Here is a 22,384-nt window from a genome sequence, read left to right on the forward strand (position 1 = left end):
CCATTTCTGAACTCAGTTTTGTTCTATTGATCTACGTGTCTGTCTTTCCACCAATAGCACAGCATCTTGATTACTGTAGCTTTGTAATTAGTCTTGAAATCGGTGCTAGTCCTTCAACTTTTTTCTTTTTTAAAGTGGTTTTTGACCATTCTAGGTTTTTTGCTTTCCCATATGAATTTTGTATTTTGTCTTGCATAAGCCTGCTCTGACTTTGATTGGAATTGTGTTCAATCTGTAAATCAGTACTCTAAGAATTTGGTGTCTGCAATATAGTCTTTCAACTCATTAGTACATCTCCTCATCAACTTAGGTCATTAATTTTTCAGTGATGTTTTATAGTTTTTTGTTGTTGTTTTGTTTTGTTTTATAGTTTTTAGTGTAAAGTTCTTTCGCTTCTTTTGACATATTTGTCTCTAGCTCTTTCACATTTTTTTGGTGCTCTAGTAAATGGTACTTGCACATTTTTAATTTGATTGTTCGTTACCAGTGTATAAAGAGAATTGATTCTTTGTATTGATTTTGTATCCTGCAATCTTCCTAAAATCACATTATAGTGGCTTATTTGTAGATTGATTAGGGTTTTCTATAATAGATGATAATGTCCTTTGGGTTCTCTATGTAGATAATAATGTCATCTGTAAATAAGGACAGTTTTACTTCTTCTTTTCTGATCTATATGATTTTTTTTAGCTGATTACATTGGCTAGAACCCTCAGGATGTCAAAGTGATTAGAGAGCATTCTTGCTTTATTCCAGATCTTAGGGAGAAAGCATTTAGTCTTTAACCCATTAAGTATGATGTTAGCTGTTGGGTTTTCACAGAATCCTTTATCAGGTTGAAGAAGTTCCTTTTTTTTTTTTTAAGATTTTATTATTTATTCATGAGAGACACACAGAGAGAGGCAGAGACATAGGCAAAGGGAGACGCAGGCTCCCTGTGGCAAGCCCGATGTGGGACTCGATCCCAGGACCCCAGGATCACGACCTGAGCCAAAGGCAGACGCTCAACCACTGAGCCACCCAGGTGCCCTCAAGAAGTTCCCTTTTATACACCCATTAATATTGGATTTTGTCAAAAGATTTTTCTGCATTTTTGGAGATAATCATATGCTTTTTTTTCTTTTTAAACTTATAAATTTGGTGAATTACTTTGATTAATATCTGAATGTTAAACTAGCCCTGCATTCCTGAGATAAACTCCACTTGATTGTGGATTTAGTAATTGTAATCCCTTAATTTTTTTAAAGAACAATTTTTATCTCTATACTTATATCTGCATTTATTCCAAACACATATTAAAATCTTGCAAAGTACTAGGCCTCTGAGGATACAGCTATGAAAAGATAATTCCCTGCTCCTGTGGAGCTTACCTTTTAGTATGATAGGTATATATCTATATCCACTTAAGGAAGGACCTATCTAAAATGAATCTTGAAGCATGACTCAAATGTCATCAAACAAGAATACTCTCCATCAAATGAATGTCCTCTTTCCAGATGAAGTCATTTTGTGAATCTTTCTTGGAGAAAGGTATATTTGGCTAAATCGGTTCATAAAGAGAATGGATAGATTACTTTTTTAGATTCTCAGCTGTGACTGTAGTTGACCATGTCCCTTTACGTGTGTTCAGAAGTCTTTGTTGCAGGCAGTATCGTGAGTCCTGGAGAAAATTAAATTTCAGTTAGTAATCTCAAAGGATCTTGCTAACACATGCCTCTCATAACTAAAGGCAGTTACTTTGGTCATGACCTCCTCTCGTGTAGATGGCAAACTCTTAGAACTTTATTTGAGATCTCATTACGATATTTTGCATCTCCTTAGGACACACTGCCAGCCATCCACTTACTCTCGCCAGACTTGAACCTATTGACTAGAATACACTCATATGCTTCTTGACCACATTTTGTGTATTGACCCTATGCTTGGTTCTCCTTCGACCTTCCATCAAGAATCCAAGTTCACACTGTTCCATTGAGAATGCTCTCCAGCCCACTGTCTGGTGGATCCAGACACCTACCATATGATACACTGTCTGGTGCTGTGTTGCCACCTAGTGGCTCTAGGCCGCGTGGCTTTCACCTGCCACCTTAGATCTGCAATACTCCATGCCCTGCTGAGCGCTCACCTTCGGATGTCCTTTTTGTTTACTCTGCTGAGGGAGACTTTGCTCTAAATGTTTTTGGAATTCCTATTTTGGAATTGCTTCAGACCCTTAGTTAAATTCTTCTGAGCACTGCGGCATAGTAGTTAAGGATGTGGATTCTGGAGTTTGGGTTTAAATCCCAAGGCCACCATTTATTATTTGACCAGGTCAAATTACTATACCTCTCTGTGCCTTCCTCTTTTTTTCTTTTTGTTTTTAATAAACCTGTTTGGAAAGAGGGAGGTGAAGATAAGGGAAGTAAATAATGAAGGTAACTACCTCATGGAAAACTGTGAAGATAAAATGAGTTAATATATATACAGCTTGAAGAACAGCTCTTTGTCAACTCACAATAAATGTAAGCCACCTTATGTGAGAACTCGGGCAAGCTACTTAATCTCTCTGAGTCTCCTTTATCATCCTGGAAGGAGAATTAGTGAGGAGTTACTGTGAGGATTGAGTGAAAGAAAGGGTGCATGTGGAGCATACAGTTCAGTCCCTGGCGTGTAGTCAAGCAGTAAGCACTCAGTAAGTGTTAGCTCCTATTATTATGTAACTCAGGCCCTTGAGATGGAAATCATGAATGGAAAATTCATGAGGATGAGGCTGAATTTAATAAATATGCCAGTTATCTCAGTCAAGTCTGAATAAACACAGTAGACAATCACATTTTTCTCTGGCCTCATTCTCTTTAACTCCACCACATTAAACCCTTTTCTCAGAGCTCCTGCCTTGGCTTTTGTAGTTTTCCTGATACTTCTTCAGTTTTTCTCCTTGGTCTTTCCATGGTGCCCTCTTATCACGAATGTATCTCAAACTCTTACCTCAGCAGTGTGCTTTCCTTATTACCCCTTTCAGTAACTTGGTCCACTCTTACTCTGCTGAGAATGCTCCACCTCGCCTCTCTCTATCTCCTGGGTTTGAACCCAATCTCTTCCCTCAATGTCAGTGTGTCCAGAACAGAGCTTGAGTCGTCTCTGTCTCTCTCCTCAGGTCCCTACATCCAGTCTCTCACTTAGGATAACTATGTCTTCCTTTACAGTGCATCTCACATTTGCCTCTTCCTTTGCTTACCAGGACCGACCCCTGGATCAGGCTCATGGCTCCCCTTATTAGACCAGAGGGCTCTAAATTTTTCCATCTTGTACCCATCAGGAAACATTTTTGAGCAACACATTCCAAATGAGCGTGTATTTATCTATAAATTATATATGTGTTCTACTCTACTAATATTAATATATTAATGTATATTATTTAAAAAGAGAAAATAGACATTGAAATGAGAGTGAAGAATTTGACATAAATATTTTAATATTTTTATATATTAAATGAATACAAAAGGCCTTTTTGCTCTTGTTAAGTATATTATGAATAATATCTTTTAGTAAGAACAATGAGATTAAATATACCTAGTTATTTCTTGAAATGTTGACTGATAGTTTGTAATACAGCTATTTAAAAGTCTGGCTTCAGGGATCCCTGGGTGGCTCAGCAGTTTAGCCCCTGCTTTTGGCCCAGGGCGTGATCCTGGAGTCCCGGGGTCGAGTCCCACGTCAGGCTCCCTGCATGGAGCCTGCTTCTCCCTCTGCCTATGTCTCTGCTCTCTCTCTCTCTCTCTCTCTCTGTGTGTCTCTCATGAATGAATAAGTAAAATCTTTAAAAAATAATAATAATAAAAAATAAAAGCCAAACATGAATGTTTGGCTTACTTCAAAACTTGTTTTTGATGTCCTATCTATTGGGAAAGGAGACTGTCCAAAGCATGTATATCTCTAATAAAGGAAGCATTAGTTGATTGTACCAATGAAATCATAATTGTTTTTTACTTTTGTCCAGAATTATGCTGTGTTTTTAAAAATAGAATGTATATTTTTAGTATAGCTGAGATATTTTTCTATTTTAGTTTTCATTTAATGTTTGCTGGTTGTTGTTTTTTTTTTAAGATTTTATTTATTTATTCATGAGAGACACACAGAGAGAGAGAGAGAGGCAGAGACACAGGCAGAGGGAGAAGCAGGCTCCATGCAGGGAGCCCGATGCAGGACCCAATCCCGGGTCTCCAGGATCACGCCCTGGGCTGAAGGCGGTGCTAAACCACTGAGCCACCCAAACTGCCCATTGCTGGTTATTTTTTATGTTCATTTGTTTGTTTTCCCTTGGGTGATATAACCTAGATGATGATATATTGAAATGTGGTGAGTAGGGTTAGATGAGCGTATATTTCTCTATCTTTCCCAGAAATTTATCACATTTTTTATAACTAATAAGTGACCTAGGAACATGCCCAAGATAATATCTTTAAGAGAACAGAAAAGCAGGATAGAAAGCTAAATTACCTAATTGAGGGCACCTGGGTGGCTCAGTCGGTTAAGTATCTGTCTTTGGCTCAGGTCATGTTCTCTTTGGCTCAGGTCATGTTCTCTGTGTCCCATGTCAGGCTCTCTGCCCAGGGGGGAGTCTGCTTCTCACTCTCCCCCTATACTCTCCCTCTCTCTCTTTCTCTCAAATAAATGAAATCTTTTTTAAAAAATGGAGCCCCTGAAAGTAGGTAGAGGGGTCTTCCCTCTTCCCACCAGGAAACACTTTAATCACAGCAATGAAGATTTTGATCAGTTTTACATGCAAGGGTTCCTGCATATGCTTTGGTTTGAAAGAGTGTTCTAGCTGCTAAATTAGAAGTTTAAAGATGTTTATACTTATGCCTGCCACACTGGAGAGAAAATAGGGCAGAGGTATGTAGCAAGGGACAAAAAATATAAACTAACCATATTTTAAAATGTCTTTTACTGTAAATATGTGTTTCTTCTATTCATACTCCTCTGAAAGACAAAGTATTATTAGCCCAGAGCAAAACAGTGAAGGCAGGAGAGATGAACCCGTACTACAATCTGGAAGGTGGGTTGGCCAATCATCTCAAGCCAATAGAGGACTTCTGCACAAAATTCTTTGTGGGAACAGAGGTGAGTCAGAATTATCTGCTCTTTTATATATACATTATATATATGAATATATATAGTCTTTGTTATATATATTCTTAATTTCAGTTTTATTGAAACATAATTGACATAGAAAATTGTAAGATATTTAAGTGTACATCGTGGTGATTTCATGTATGTATACATTGTGAAAGGCTTCCCTTCATCTAATTAATTAACACATCCATTACCTCACACGTTTATCTTTGTGCCTGTGTGTATGATAACATTTAAGTCATACTCGCTTAGCAAATTTCAATTATGCAATATGGTGTTATACTGTAGTTACCATGTTTTATATCATATCCTCAGAACTCTGTACCCTTCCCCTAGCCTTTTCCTATTTCTGCTCTCCCACACCCCCATCCCACCACTTTTCTATTCTGATTCATTACAACCTCTACTATACATTTGCCTTATTAAGGTTCATAATATTTATACCACTCCCATATTTTAGTATACTTGTTTGCATTGAATTTTTTAATCTTGATAGTTCATAGATTCATATTCAAAATGTTCCTGATGAATGTGAAAAAAATCTATAAAATTCAGTATGACCCTCTTTACTAATGATTTATTGGCCAACCTAAAAATATTTATTGAACACCTATACCATATAGAAGAAACCTTGCTAAGTATTATAGATCTACTAAGAAAATATATTGCTTTGTTAGCTAGCAAAATGTAGCAGGAGAGACAGTGCAAAACTCACTCAATTCAAAAGTAACAACTGGATATAATAATAATGGCTGTCATTTTTTGGCACCAACTATAATAACCAAAGTGAGCTTCCATTTATTCAACATTTTCTATATAGTAGGGTCTATGCCAGTATTTGTTCCAAATTATATCTCATCTAATCCTAATAATCTTGTAGGGATTAAATTTCGCTTTGCCAACGAAGAAATAAGGCTCAGAACTTTATCTATGGTCATAAAGAAACAGAAATGTCCTTTTCATTCATGACTCTATTTCCCTGAAATAAAGGGTTTCCCCTCCAAGCCATGCCACCATGGGAAGACACCATAGCTTGGTCTCACTGGAATGCACTCTGCGCTGACACTTTAGTATTATGAGGGTATTAGTTGATTACAGCAGTTCTCAAGAGCATACTGCCCACCAGGCACAGCACTAGGCCTTAGATGAGACATGAATCAACAGCACAGTCCCTGTTCTCAGGGCACCCTCTGCCTAGTTAAGGAGCAGAAACATTAACAACGTTATCCATGTCAGTGCCCATCCAGAAGCCACAGGGATGAGAGAGGGGAGGTTGGGGGGAGGCAGACTGTTAGTTGGCTGGACTTTGGAGGTTGAGGAAGCATCTGAAAGATCAGAGTACAATTCCCAGCAGAAGTAACAGCCTGAACAATGCTTTGGAATTACAGAAGCCTGGGATTTGTCTGCAGATAGTGGAATCATTTGGGCAAGAGGGGATGCTATACCTTGACTGCTAGGTTGGGATCCAACCAAAGAGCCTTTTCTGCCACATTAGGGAATTTGAATTACATTTGGTAGACAATGAGGCATTTACCAAACAGATACTTGTTTTATAACTTGGGCTTTCAATTTTTTATAACTTGGGCTTCTAATATTTTTTTAATTTTGGAAAAATATAACAAGTTCCACCTTAACAAATTTGAAGTGTATAATTCAATGCTATTAGACACATTTCATATGGTTGAGCAACACTCACAGCCATCTCTCTCTAGATATCTCCAAACTGAAATTCTGTAGCCATTAAAACAATAATTCACCGTTCCCTCCAGCCCCCAGCCCATGGCAACCATTCTACTCTCTGTCTCTATGAATTTGACTGCTCTAGGCCCCTTATGTAAGTAGAATCATGTAATATTTGTTTCTTTGACACAAGTTTTGAAAGCAGGGGGTGACAGCTTTAGAAAGATGAATGATCATAAGATCTTAAAACAGAAATTAAAGTATGACACTCTGCTAAACTCTTCAATGACAATTCAGTCAACTGTGAATAAAATCGAAACTCTTTACTCAGTTAAATGTGAATAAAATTGAAACTCTTTACACTGTGGCCTATAAGATTCTGCATAATTTGGCTGTTTTATATCTCTACACCCCCATCTGTACCAATCTCCTTCTCTACCTCCAGTTGCTCTGATTTTTCTCTTTCTTTTTCTACACCAAACTCTTTCCTGACTTTCGAGCTTTTACCCTCCTTAGAATTAACTTCATCTATCATTCAGCAGCTATTTATTGAGCATTTACCCTATGCCAGACACTGTTCTTGGCCCAGGGAATATAGCAGTGAACAAACAGACAAAATTCCCAAACCTCATGGGCTGACATTCCAGTGGAATGCTCTTCTACCAACACTTGACATGGCTGCTCCATCGAGAGAGAATAAGGGAGACTGCTCTGGGATCTAGATTGGCTAGTGCCAGAAAGGCAGACAGGCTAGACAAGCAGTGATTTTAAGTGAGCCAACCCTGAGATGAAGAGGGCGTGAGCAGTGGGGCCAGGAATGTCCACACAGGGGAGAAGAGTCGAGTTCTCCGCACCAGGTAACTGGATGGAGAAGGACGTGAAGGTTCCCAGCCAGCTGGCTACAGATAGAATGGGCACTCAACATGTATTTATTAACCTGGTTCAAGCTTCTCCTCTTTGACTTGGCTCTGTTAAGTGTTACATGTATCAGTTGTGAGACCAAGGAGATATTAATGACTCTTACAGGACTCTGGCAAGGGCTGGCTCACGTACAGAAAAGTCCTAACCACAGCAACAAATGCTGTGCTCAGGCAGTGGTGAGGGGGGTGAGGTGCCACAGGCCACGGGAGAGGTGTGCGCACACTGGCCGCGGGCTGGCCTGTCTGCTCCCTCAGACTCTGGACACCACAAGTGGAGAGAGGGCTCGTCTTCTGATGCTGAACTGCAAACACCAAACACAGTCCTTGTTTGTTATGTGAATTAATGGATAAAAGCACAGATGAGTGAATGAGTGCCACCCCCTCCACCCCCCCCCACAGTGAGCTCATCCTTCACTTTGCATAGCAAATGCTTTCTCCTGTCCTTTCTTCTACACATCTCAAGCCGTCCTTCAGTTCCTCTCAACAACTCTTTTTATACATCCACCTCTGAGTTTTGCTTTTACTACCCAGAGAGAAAAACATTGGAATTAGGAGACTGCATCTGGGTGACCCTGAGTCACTAAACCTTTCCGAGTCTCCAGGTTCCTTCTATAAGCAGGGCCTTTGGACTAAAGATTTTCTCGAAACCTCTCCCACCTCCGCTATTCACAGGTTCCGTGTCTTTTCCCTTTGGCTGCTGTTTCTGCCCCTGTATTACACCAGGTCTCTCTGCCTTCCCCCCTCCTTAAAATGGCCATAAGCAGAGCAGAAACATATATTATTAGCTATATTATTTAAATGGAACTTTGTTTCCTGTCCTCAACTTTAAAGATAATGGTGCCATATTATCAATTTACATTCCTCCTTTCCCTCTTACTCGACAAATATTTTTAACTACTGACTTTGTATCATACTGAGGACAAATCACTGAAGAAGTCAGACCAGATCCCTTCTTGGAGCTTTCGGTCTGTTAGGACAGTTCCCCTATTAACAAAAACTTGAGAAACCCAGAAGTGAGAACTTGTGTCCATAGATTATCTTCATAAATGCTTGTGTTTTCCACAGCATTCTGTGGGGATAAAAATTTGGTAAGTTCATTTTTTGTTGCTGTTTAATATAAAAATTAAGTAATCGTTTTGAGCCTCCCCGCCCCCCTAACCATATCAAGTTATCACTGCATTGAGTTAACCTGTCACTTTGGGCTTGTGTGAGGCACAGTCAGCTTTAGTACATGCACATGAGATCTTCATTCCCTTAAGAACTCGCTGTACTCATCAGAAACCTGTACTGTTTTTAGGAAGGTGGGGTGATATACACAGATTGGAAAATGGAAAGAGACTCTGAAACTGGCCGGTTGATGGGTAAGTTTTGAAGATTGCTCTGTTATGAGTTACTCATTTTTCTGAAGCGCTGAGTAACCCAGGTCTTGCTGCTGAGAGGGCAGGGCATATAAGGTCTTGTGTCTGCGCTTCTCATTCAAAGTGAGGCCCTTGGACCTCAGAGAGCCCGTGGGAGATGCAGAGTGCTGGACCCTACCCCAGGCCTGCTGAATCTGAATCTGGATTTTTAATAAGATTCATCTGGTGATTGCAGACCTGAAACTGATTTTCTGCTTTTCATTCATTTCAAATTCCATGATTTAAAAGTTGAACTCAAAATTATATACTGGAGATAGTGAAATACATCCAGCTACTTTTATGATTATTCACATTTCTGTTTATTCAATAATTCATGAGTATTAATTTTGCATGTACTGCATGCACACGGCAGCTGTCTCCACTATACCACTGGGACACAAGTTGAGACTGTGATGCCATGACTTTGTTATGCATTGGTAAACTCTGGTTCTTCCTGGTCTCAGAAATTTTCTTGGGGCCTTACTATGGAACTAGCTTCCTAAACTGCTTTTGAGGCAGACCCTGACACACAGATTTAGTTATTTATTTTAAATTTTATTCCATTTATAGAATAACCAATGACAACAAACATAAAAACCAAGAGCTTTATGTTTGAAACTCACTAATGTTGTTTGTGCTTTTTTTTTTTTTGAGAGAGAGAGAGAGACAGAATGACAGTGGAGCCCAACATCGGACTTGATCTCAAGACCCTGAGATCATGAATCTGAGCCAAAATCAAGAGTCGGATGCTTAACTGACTAAGCCACTCAGGCACCCCTTGTTCTTTCTTTCTTATTTTCATTCATTCATCATTATTGAGAATCTGTTCTGTGCCAGGCACTGGGGATATAAAGATAAACAAGGTATTATTCTCCCCCAAAGGAATTCCATTATTTATTAGAAAAGTCAAACACAGAAACAAATGATAACATTACATTGTCATTAGTGCTATGGCTAGAGGCAAATACAAAGTGACATAGGAAACCAGGAAGGGACCAACTCTCTTAAGTTAGTAAGAAAGGGCCCTATTGAAGAGAGATATAGTTGAGCTGGGTCTTGAAGAGTGGATTGCAATTTTCTGATTGGAGAAAGACCTATCAGGTGGAAGAAGTAATACATGCAAAATCATGGAAACCCCAAACAGCAGTAGACAATTAAGAAACAGGGAGATCCCTTAGCCAAAATATCAATAGAGAGGGCAGCAGGAGAGGTCCCAGGAAGGATAATTGGGTCCAGATGGCTAAGAGCCTTGAGTGCCTACTAAGCTTTGAACCTTATTCTAGTCCCACCAGTATAATCAGAATATCACTCTGGCAGGAGAGCAGGGGCTGGATGAATTTACTGGTGGGACTTACAATGGAAGTAGGTTGACCACTTACAATAGTTTAGATGAGAAATGGAGAGGACTGAGTATAGCCATGGTAACAAGGATGTACAGCAGAGGAAATAGGAGTGAGACTTAGCAGTCAACATGCCCAGACTTTATGACCAATGGGATGTAGCTTAGTATGGATGGATAAGAGCTGCTTTTAATTTCTTGGCATTTAGTTCATTGCAAAAAAAAAAGGGGGGGGGGGAGAAATAGCTTTAACCGCTTACTAAAAGGATACTTTAAAATCATCATAATACTTTAAAATACTTTAAAATCATCAATCAAACATTTTGTAATACGGAAACCCAAACAACACTGTTATTCCCATTGGATAATGGTTGAAGTTCAGAGAAGTCCATGTTTAGACCCTCTAACCTATGCACTGCTGGCCCTAATTACATCCATGAACTGGCAGTGTTTTCCCTGAGAGCTCCCAGTCTAATGTTTTTCACAAACACCATGAAGTATACCTGAGTAAAGATGAGGTGATTATTGGGACCCAATCCTTCTTGATTTCCTAGGGACCCCATGTTCTTATTAACAACAAGGCAGGAGGAAGAATTTCCTCTTCTAAGAAAATTCAGATTACCATGAATGAGATACATGTGATAAGGCCAAATCAAACAAAATTTCCAGATGATCTAAGTGACAAGCCAAGAAATGAAGGCTGAGTGATGACAATTGACATAATTATTTCATGTATTCTACTCACAGATCGGCATATGCCATGTGTCATGCACTCTTCCAAGTACTTTCCATGGATTAGCTCATTCAATCCTCATGGCAACCCTAGGGGGTAGCTACCAGCATTGCCAGGGTTTTAACCTAGGCAGTCTGTGCTCTTAATCACATCACTATACTGAATCCTGCATTAGATAATCATTCTGGAAACTACTTTGTTTATTGTAACTTTCTCATGGCAACTTGGCCTGGTGCCTCTGGTACTCTGTTTAATAACTTAAGGACAGCTCTATTCATTGCTAGATGTCCTTAAAAGGGCAAAGGAAAGGAAAAGATATGGGTTGAGAATATTTAACATGTTACTGTAAAGTACAAATTTTGGTAATTGTCAATCTTGCTATAATTGGTAATCATCACATTTGCAGAAGGCTTCCAGACTCATGGATGGCCCTGCTGCCCAGAGTGAGGTGGTATCTGGGGAATCCCCACTCTGGGAAGATAAAACGAGGCTCTGAGAAACAAGAGCAGCAACAAGAAGATAGCTGCTAGTTTCCAGGGTTTTCCTGACTTCCCAAGAATCTTCCAGATTGCTTCAAGATGGCCTTAGAAGTATGTCTCCTCTGCTATCTTCAGGATGGGCCTAATTGGAGGAAATTGGTCTTTTTTTTTTTAAATCCAGAAAAGCTACCTTTAAATTTTTTATTTTTACTTTTCATAAAATTTTAAATTGTGATAAAATATACATAAATGTAAATTTTACCATCTTAACCATTTTTTAAGTGTATAATTCAATACAATTAAGTACATTTGCATTGTTGTACAACCCATCTCCAGGATGGTGTCCATTTTGCAAAACTGAAACTCTGCACCCATTTAACAATAGCTCCCTGTTCCACTCTCCTCTCAGCATCTGGCAACCACCATTTACTTTCTATCTCTATGAATGTGACTACTGTAGATATGTCATATAAGTGGAATCATACAGTATTTGTTTTCTTGTGATGGACTTCTCTGCCTTAACATCATATCCTCAGGTTTCACCCATGTTGTAGAATTTGTCAGAATTTTCTTCCTTTCAAAGGATGAATAATATTCCATTGTATGTATATATCACATTTTGCTTATTCCCTCTTTGATTGATAAACACTTGGGTTGCTTCCAAATAATGCTGCTGTGAATATGGGTGGACAAATATCTCTTTGAAACTCTACTTTAGGAGCTATCTGCAAGGTTTAGTAGGTGTTTTTTTTTTTTTTTCTGCTTAATGTCTCATTGGGATTCTAAGAGGGAAAAACAATCCAACTTTTACACAGCTATCATTATGACGGAATTCACAATAAGTTCATGGTTTGGGTATAAGGTAGCCAGACATATGGTTTGACCTAGATAGGACATATCTTTATGGCCATCCCTAAGGTGGGTGTGGGCAGCAAGGAGTAGGGAGCAGCCAGCCCTGCAGTCATGTCTCGGGGAGAGAAGACCTAAGGGTAGAAAGCCTAAGGAAAAGGAGGACTCGAGACCCGGAGCAGAGACTAAGGAGAGCTCTTGATCTTAACACCCAAATCTGCCTCCCCCTAGTCTTCCCAGTTGCAATAAATGGAAACTTCATGGAGTCAGTTGCTCCTATCATTCTCAGCCCTCCTGTTGAAGGCATCTGTTAGTCTTGTCAATTCCAGCTTGCAAATACTTCTCGATCATCTACTTTTGTCCATTGTACCTTCAAACAAGTTACCATGCTCTCTCACCAGAACTACCTCCTACAGTGTCCCTTCTTTTCTTTTACCTGTCTTGAACTCATTCTCTTCACAGCAGTCAGAGAATCTTTAGGAATCAGATTGTCTTCTGGGCCTAAAGGACTCATGGAAACACATCATGTGTAGAATATAATTTAAAATCCTTTCCTACAAGGGCCTGTGTATCTGGACCCCCCCTGGTCCCCATTTGTTTCATATGCCTCATGCTGGGATTACCAGACTTTGGTCTTCCTCAAATCTATAAAGGCACTAAGCACTTCTCCCCACAGGAGTTTGGTGTGTGTTGTTCTATCTGGAATACTCTTCCACATTAAAATCTTCCCATACCAAAATGCTACCAAGAACTATATGACTCATCTTCAGAGAAGACTTTCCTGACCATTCGGTCTAAATTATGGATATAATTTTTTTCCTACCATAACACATTTAACATTTTTTATTATGTACGTTGGGATTTGTTTATTGGATATTGGATATTCTTTATTGAGTATCTGTCTTTCCCATTAGACTGTAAGCTCCATAAGGGCAGGATCATGTTCATTTATTAACCATTGTTTACTCATCATCTACAGTACCTATAGGTACATAGGGGTAATCCACAAATATTTTTTGACCAACCGAGTTAAAGAATAAGTAACTGAATAAGAACATGAAGTATTCCTTTGAGCTGGAAAAATGGACTTGATGAAAATCCCCTGGACTTCTCATAAAAAGAGGAAGAGCAGTCCCTTGACAGATCCATTTACCCCAACTGACCTCTTATTGTCTACACTTAGATCCCATTAATTAGGACCTGACTGTCCACTGGAAGTCTGCCCATTCTTCATGCAGGAATGTAAACACTATTATTAAAGATGAAATGATCTTTTCCATTCCAACAGCAAAAAAGCCAGTGAACCTCTACACTGTCCATGATGGAGCTGTCCACACTGTTCAGAGGTCACCTTTTTACAAGGACATTGTCCTCACCATTGGGGGATGGAATGTGGCCATCTGGAAAGAAGGTGTTACGGTAAGTCGCCTGATAAATGGAGGAGTGGGTGTGTGGTCCTTTGTTACTGAGAAAGACAATGGGAATAACAGACTGTTCTGACATAACAGTGCCTCGGGGACACTTTTTAGAGAAATTAGAACAGATGGCCTGGGTTCCAACTTGTCTGCAGAACCACTGTAAGCCTTTTGAAAACATACCATTTGCCTTTCTTTCCTGAGGGAAGGAAACAATATTTACATGTTTCTTCTCTAAGACCTAACAGTCTTCTCTTCAAAATGCGTAGTGGGCAGTTGATTTGCTTTATGTTTTTTCCCTCCCCTTAAAATACACGATAGGATGCTAGTTACTGTATGAAGTCCAAGGAGAAACACTGGGTCTGTCACCTTTGCTTCTGCACCAGGAATGTGTCCACAGATTCAGAAAGTGGAAATAAGAAGGCTAAGGGGTCCATTACCGGGAGACCAGAGACATGCATGGACCGCAGTGAGGCAGTGCCAGAACTCTGTTTGTCAGAATTAGGAGAGGGCCTGATTCCAGGCAAATAGAAACTAAACTGCCAAAAACTGGAAGACTATTAAAATCCAGTAAAGTGGGCAGCCCGGGTGGCTCAGCAGTTTAGCACTGCCTTCAGTCCAGGGCCTGATCCTGAGACCTGGGATGGATTCCCATATCGGGCTCCCTGCATGGAGCCTGCTTCTCCCTCTGCCTGTGTCTCTGACTCTCTCTCTGTGTCTCCCATGAATAAATAAAATCTCTAAACAAACAAACAAATAAATAAATAACCCAGTATAGTAAGGGTGTGGGGAAATCATCATGACAGGTCCCATTGGTGTGCAATTTAAGATTATCAAAATCTGAAATATAATTCCTAAGTCTCCTTCATAGCTCTGATACATATATTCTTTGAAAAAATAATATATAATGTGTATATTTATATATACATATAACATATATATGAATTCTTTGGATAAAATGAATAAACATATACATATATTCTTTAATAAAAACTATATATTATTTAAATAAAGTGATAAAAATATACATATACATATATATATATTCTTTGACCTAGCACTTTCACTTCTGAGACTCTGACACAAATATTTGTGTGAATATGTATATGAGCTTGTCATTGAAACAACTGGAAAGTACTTAAAGTACCCATCCACAAAAGGACGTCTACTTTATACCAATGTACTTCTGTATGTTCAATTTTTTTTTTTACAGTGAGTAGGTATCAGTTTTGTTGTTAAAGAAAAAGAAAATTAGGCAAGAATGTCCATAGACTATCTAGGGCTCAAGTACCTGGTTATCCACAGAAATGGAAGAAGCTGGGCAAGGTGGGTAAGAACAGGATAAGGAGTCCATGAATCTTTGTTCCCCACAGGGAAGTTTCTTATGCATGTCTCAGAGGGTAGGAAACAGCTCCACAGTTTAGTTCAATTTCTGCAGATATAAGTAGATAAATGAGAACACCTCATTGTCAGGTTGGAACATGACAGTAAGAAAGCACATTCTGATCTTTTCTGTCTATGAAAACCTCCCAAAGAGGGCAAATTACCCCATGGTAAAGAAAAGAGAAGATGATCTTGTCATGCTTTGCTGGTCTAAAATCTCTTCCAAACAATATTTATAAGCCATTGGATGCAGCTCACAGCTGGAATTGACTTTTTATTTGCTTTTTTCGTGGCTACCAGAGTTGTCTCCATGGGAAATAGATATATGTCAGCAAAATAAAGGTATAGCGAAAAATTTCCTTATAATCTTACCTTCTCTAACATCCACCAATCTCCAGCTCGACTGCATGATTTGATCCTTTCTAAAAAGCAACTAAAATAAGAAAAAAATGTTATAAAAAAACACACAGGAAAGAAAAGGGTTAGCATTATATAAAATCCTACAAGAAAAAGAATCAAGCTTCAGAGTGGGCATAATTATGCTGTTCCACGATCACAGCCATCTGAGTTGTACTTACACAAAATCATTGTGAATACACCTCCAATAATAGTTTTCACATGTTCTTTTAAAATTTGTTTAAAGACCGGACCCCTCCTTCAGTCATCCTGTGCACCAAAAAAGTATACCGCAGGCCACTGGTCCCTGACAAGGCCTGGAGTTTTCTATATTGGCCGAGAAGATGGATACATCGATATCTGGGACCTTCTGGAGAAAACTCATGAGCCAGCCCAGTCACAAAACATCTGCATAACTATGATCACCTACATCAAACCCTGGACCTTTTCTGGTGTGTTAATTCTAATTAAATGACCTAAGTTATTTTGCTTTTTTGGGGTAACTCAGGAACATTTTTACATTCATCTGGAAAGTTTCTAATATTTTTTTCTCAAGTTTTTGTTTTTCTGCCCATCTCATCCCATCCTTTCTCTTCCCTTCCTTCCCCTTCCTTCTTGCAGTCAAACTTTGGATATAATCTGAGGTTCTCTCATTATTTTCTTTATTGACAATTATTTCTGAGGCATGGTTAGTATAAGCAGAGGCTGATTTTGAACCACAAAATGAAAAGCATCCTTTCATCTTCTCCAGGTCAGATAGGGTGATCCCTAAATCTTTGCTGCCCTTTGCTGCTTCTTTTCCAAATAGAATAGTTCTTGTATCTTTAATTTTTAATTATGCCACAAATTTTCAATATTTTGTCATTTTTATGGCTTTTCCCTGGACAATATCAAGCCATCCTTTTTATGAGATCAAATGACTCTCTGGGGTCATTTACCTATTTAAACCTCTAACTTTTGAACTAATTATGAGGAAAAACAACATATAACAAAGCAAGGAGAAATTCAAGGATGTGTTCTTGAAAAAGTGATTTATATCCTTTGTCCCAATTTCTCTGTTTTACCCAAGCCACTACTTTCCATATAAACAGAGTATATTTCCTTCTTTTAAAAGAAGTTTCTTAGGGTGCCTGCGTGGCTCAATCAATTAGTGTCTGCCTTTGGCTTATGTCATGATCTTAGGGTCCTGGGATCAAGTCCCAAGTTGGGCTCCCTGCTCAGTGAGGAGCCTGCTTCTCCCTCTCCCTCTCCCTCACCCTTTCCCACTCCCTGCTCATGCTCACTCTCTATGTGTCAAATAAATAAAATCTTAAAAAAAAAGTTTCCCTTTGTTTCCAAAGGTATGCAGGCATGAAATTGTCTTTCTACCCATATTCTCTCAGAAACATTATGTTTAGAAATTCAGTCTTCAGGGGGATCCCTGGGTGGCGCAGCGGTTTAGCGCCTGCCTTTGGCCCAGGGCGCGATCCTGGAGACCCGGGATCAAATCCCACGTCGGGCTCCCAGTGCATGGAGCCTGCTTCTCCCTCTTCCTATGTCTCTGCCTCTCTCTCTCTCTTTCTCTCTCTGTGTGACTATCATAAATAAAATAAAAAAAATAAAAAAAATAAAGAAATTCAGTCTTCAGAATTTCTGGAGTCTCACAGTCTTACTACCGCTTAACCATTATGTGTCACCAAGTGTGGGTTTTTTTCCATCTTTGCTACAAAACATTGCTTTTGTATACAACAGGGATTATGAATCTAAAACTTAACAATTTAAACCAAATCTTCTGCAACCAAGAAAAAGAAAAAAACCACATATGATAAGAGAAAATTAAAATTCTTAAACACATTTTGTGTTTGATGTCTATTTTCAATGATCAAAAGAAGCTATCTGATAATAAGAAAACTGGTTCTGGCTGTGTCTTTGAAATTCATTTGGATAATGGTATCCCTCAGCCCTTACTGAGTCTGTGGTGGAAATTGGCTTCATGATTTTTCTTTGAAAACCTTTGCATGTGTTATCCCCACTTTCTTATCAAGTCTGCCCAGCAGCCCAGGCACACAGAGGGTCAGCCTCACTAGGAATCACTCCTTACATGAGCACATGAGCACCAAGAAGATAAGAGTTGGGGGGGATGGAATGGCCAACAAAAGTTCAGGGTCTTGGCTTTCATTTCATCTACTGGAAAAGATGATTTTTATATGTTAATATTGTCCTCAGTCATGAATGTCTGATGAAGATGCCAAGCCTATTGTAACTGCAGCAGGTCTTTTGGGAAACCACAAAACAAAAACATATTTCATGTTTAACCTCCAGGATGACTTTATGCTTTCTCTTCCATTTTTTGGATCTTTCAGCAAAGCAGCAATTTATAGCCATAGCTGATTATTATGGAACACTGCATATATTGGAAATTCCTTGGACATTAAGTCACCCTTCCACCAATGAGGTTAGTAACTTTTGGCTCTGAGGATTTATGTGACCAGATATTGCTGAGGCATGTTGTAAAAATGTGTTCAGAAATGACAGCATTTTTGCTCTGTAAGAAAACAAAAGAATCATACAATCCTAAATAAGGGGGTGTGTTTCTGTTGTAGGAGTTAAATAGCTTGAAACTACAAAAATAAAAACAAAAACAAAACACCCAAATGTGATAAGAGAGAGGGCAAGTAAATGAAGCCCAGATTAAGAAAAGAATTGACTTGTGGATTCATAACATGGTATTTTCAGGTTGTAACTGAAGCATAGGACTCCTTTCAAATCCTCCAGGTGACCAGGAACTCAGCTCCACTTCCAGTCCCTTTAGGGTTTACACTGATCTCCTTATCTGGGTTTTCCAAGAGTGATTAATGATATGATACTTTCCTCAGGCTTAGAAGTGAAAAGCAAGAAAAGGGAAAAAAGCCATCCCCGAGTATTTCTTTTACAAAATTGTCATTTTTTTGCTGCTCTCCTTCCATCCCCACTCCTTTCATGGAATCCTTCAATTTGTAGGGCCCTGAACCTTAGCACAGTAACCCTCACATGGAGCTAGCTCCTCTAGTAGTGGGCCTGTGGGTGGTATCTCAAAGCAGGTAAGCCAGCTAATGAATTATGGGCAGCAGAAATTCTTCTAGAGCCTTGTGAAGAACATGGAGCATTCCATGTGGGCTCCCCACTCAAGGGCCTGTGCTTCTAACAGGTATCAAGCATGAACTACTACTTCGAAAGAGAAGTCAAGCATCTGGAATATATAGAACAACGCAAGAAAATTCGCGACCAAGAAAAGAAGGAAATGGAGCTGGAGCTTGAGAAGAAGAAAACTGTAAGTGATTTTTTTCAGAAACAAAAGTCGTTGACTTCTTCTGACCCCAGTGGAAATATGCATAGTTTTAATAGGAAAATTATGCCTTTTCACATTCTTTTCTTGTTCTTATGGCAGTCAAGAGGGTATTTCTCTCATTTCCTAGCTTACCGTGAGCAACAACTATGAACTGGACACCTATCTAGATTCTATCCAACTTAACTTTCTGAAGTTTTCCATAATTTCAAAGTTCTTTAGATACAAAGTCACCTGAATATCATTCATAGATACAACAATTCAAAATTTGGAATCTTTCTTTGCATAGAATTTTAACATCTGGTGAATAATACCTTAAACCAGGTAGCACATGGGACACCTAGCTGGCTCAGTCCACAGAGCATCTGATGCCTGATCTCGGAGTAGTTGAGTTTGAGCCCCACTCAAACTTAGGTGTAGAGATTACCTTTTTAAAAATTAAAAAGAAAGAAAGAAAGAGAAACAGGCAGTGTAAAATGAATGGGATATAGAAACAAGACACATGGGCTCAAATCCCAACTCCACCCACCACTACTAGCAGCAGGACCTGGACCAGGCCTCATATCAGTGCTGAGCTTCAGTTCTTGTCTTTAAAATGGGAATACTGATAACTACCTTCCAGGATTAGGCTGTCAGTTCAGTAGCCTGACAAATGGTAGCCCTTAGTAAATGGGAACTAGGATGTAGGCAGATAGATAGGAATTTAATATAACATCCGCAAGCTATAAAATTGGAGACAGAGGAAAAGTTGGTAGAGGGCACATCCTTCGACCAGACAGGAACCTATAACTCTGGAGTTCCTCGCCTTCCCTCCATTTGCTAGGAACCCTGTTCACTGTGGGTCTTCCCTGGCCCACAGGAATCAGGGCCTTTAAATATGCTATGAACTCGGCTCTTCTCTCTCTCTCTCCACAGAGATCTCCTCATTTCTACTTCTCCACATTTCTATACCACATTTCTACTTCTCTCTTGCTCATTCCCTTTTGAGGCCTTTGTCCCTAGCAATTTCACCACTGATCCCGTTTATAAATTCCTTATAGCCAAATATATAATCTCCTCCAATACAATTATGCATATGAAACCCTAGGTCTCTGTTAGAAGCATGAGCATGTGGAAATTTTAATGTCTACATTGTCACTTAGTGATAGGTACATATTAGTGTAATAAAGGCAAAGGGCCTCATTTCAAAAACATTGTTTAGTGGCGACAAGGTATAAAAGAATACCAACCAATTAACTTTTCATCATTTTCCCTGCTCAAAAAAATTGGTCTCGGTCTGTTCTTTTGCACATTCACAAATGCTGGTTGAAATTCTGTGGTGGGAGATAACCTGACACCCTTCCTTTATGCCCACAATTACCCATGATTATTGTGAGCATTTAAATACAACAGTGACGGCTCCTAATTATCCACATCAGTGGAAGCAAGTAGACTTGTGGGAAAATCCAAAAATTATTTGCCTATGAAATGCTTTTAAAACATCTGAATATTATAATAATCATACCTTGAAATTGTATCATGTGCTTGAGTCTCCCAACTTCTTCCTGTAGCTTCGTTTCCATTTGAGATAGTACCCTCTTTAACGTAGAGCTACTGCTTCTCAAATTTTCTCTGGAATTAGACTGGGGATAAGCGAATAGATCTAAAAGGGCTCCTCTGTTACATTTAGAACATGAAAAGCATCACCAAGGAAAAACAACTAAGGTTAGTGAGAAATATCTTCTAAGGAGCAACTGCTGATGAAAGGGAAAATGGGAGCAAACTGTAACAACCTCAGAGGGGGCGTAGTGGAGATTAAATGAGTTAAAATATTTACAGCACTCATCCAGTAGCTGGCACATGGAGAATGGTAGTAAGCATTCACTATTATTATTACAGAAGGCAGGGGAGGATCACACATCCATCCAGCAAGGCTGGTCTTCACAAGCACCCTGCAGTTGCCAGGGTAATTAGTCTGTACACATCAACCCACGCATCCAAAGGAAACTATACACCTATCTCTTTGCAAACATTGAATCTGGAACAGACCATTTCTTGAAAAATAATAGTAATTACAGCTCTAACAGCACATGAAATGGGAGTTCTTCTAACTGGAATTTCAGCTGGAGACCCAAAGCTGGAAATAGTAGGAGTTACCATCTGATCCATAAGCTATGCCATCTAAATAGGACTTAGGAGAGGGAGGAATTCAAAAGAATTCTGTAACCCCTAGTCAATTATCCATACTCCAGGCTACATAAGGGAGATAAGAATTATGAGGAAGACTAGAAGGTTTTTTTTGTTTTTTTTTTTTAAATAAAGAGGTATCAAAGGGCCATGTATTTCCCACTTGCCAGTTCTGTAAAACCAGACTCCCTGAGGAAACCTTCCTGGACCACTGCTAGAGAAGGATCGCTGGCCAGGAAAGACAGCCAGCCTCTTAACATCTGGCAGGCCTCATGAGCTACAGAAATCTGCATACACCTCTTGATTCCAGAACCAGCAGCCACTCTCCTCCCTGTGCCAGACACGCCCTCCTGCCCTTGGCCTTCCTGCAAAGCCCTCCCACAGGGCAGTGGCAAGGCAAATGCTCCAAAGCAGCTCCTTCTTACCTCTAGTGTTTCCAGCTGTCAGTGCTTTATTTGGATAATTTGGCTTTTCCTCCTAGAAAACGTATCAGAAGTCAAAAGAACAGCTTGAGGCTGAATTGAAAAGGGACTATGAGAGTTACTTAGAACTGGAAAAGACCACCCTCATCAACCTTGGCTTCCTCAAAGTGACAGAGAAGATGTCATTCATGGACTTGTAGAAAGATTTCCACAAGGGTGTTTTGGGGACTTTTTAGGACTTTCTTTTTATTTGTTATTTTTTAGATAAGATGAACTAAGGTAAGACAAACTCAGCATCAAGTAGGTTTACTTACAAATATTAGCCTTTTATTTCACTGCTATTAAAACTTGATTTATAACAATAAGATCTGTTTTGATTTTGGGTTGAATGTGTACTGAACTTTGTACTTAATATGAAGGTTACTAATAATAAATTTTCATTTTCCTATATAATACAAAGCTGGAGACATCCCCTTCATCCCCAACCCTAGGCATCTATTCAGAGCCCCTAATCCCAGAGAAAAGTGGAAATCGAACTTTGTTCCCATTATCAGGTTGCTTTGGGTTGCCCCTCCAAACAGTGCTCCCCCCCCACCTCTGGGGCCCCTGCACAGATTGCAGGGCTATGTGCTAAATAAAGTAGTAGTGAATCAAATCCAGGAATATATATATAAAGAAAGGATAATACAGGGGTGCCTGGGTGGCTCAGTCGTTGAGCATCTGCCTTTGGCTCAGGTCATGATACTGGGGTCCCGAGATTGAGGATCCTCATCAGGCTCCCTGCAG

At 39.4% G+C, this 22,384-nt stretch overlaps 1 protein-coding gene across 1 annotated transcript in view; it reads left to right on the forward strand.

Annotated features, from left to right (window-relative positions):
- The window catches only part of DNAI3 (dynein axonemal intermediate chain 3), a 61,272-nt gene extending 39,474 nt beyond the window's left edge, over window positions 1-21,798 (forward strand). Inside the window, exons 16-22 of the mRNA XM_055339780.1 lie at window positions 4,970-5,103; window positions 9,013-9,076; window positions 13,801-13,931; window positions 15,954-16,158; window positions 18,049-18,140; window positions 18,873-18,995; window positions 21,658-21,798. Of these exons, the coding sequence (XP_055195755.1) occupies window positions 4,970-5,103; window positions 9,013-9,076; window positions 13,801-13,931; window positions 15,954-16,158; window positions 18,049-18,140; window positions 18,873-18,995; window positions 21,658-21,798 (890 nt within the window). The remainder of the gene's footprint in view (window positions 1-4,969; window positions 5,104-9,012; window positions 9,077-13,800; window positions 13,932-15,953; window positions 16,159-18,048; window positions 18,141-18,872; window positions 18,996-21,657) is intronic.
- Window positions 21,799-22,384: the final 586 nt, after the last annotated feature.

Source organism: Nyctereutes procyonoides, unplaced genomic scaffold (genome assembly GCF_905146905.1).
Source record: "Nyctereutes procyonoides isolate TBG_1078 unplaced genomic scaffold, NYPRO_anot_genome, whole genome shotgun sequence".
NCBI classification, from domain to species: domain Eukaryota; kingdom Metazoa; phylum Chordata; class Mammalia; order Carnivora; family Canidae; genus Nyctereutes; species Nyctereutes procyonoides.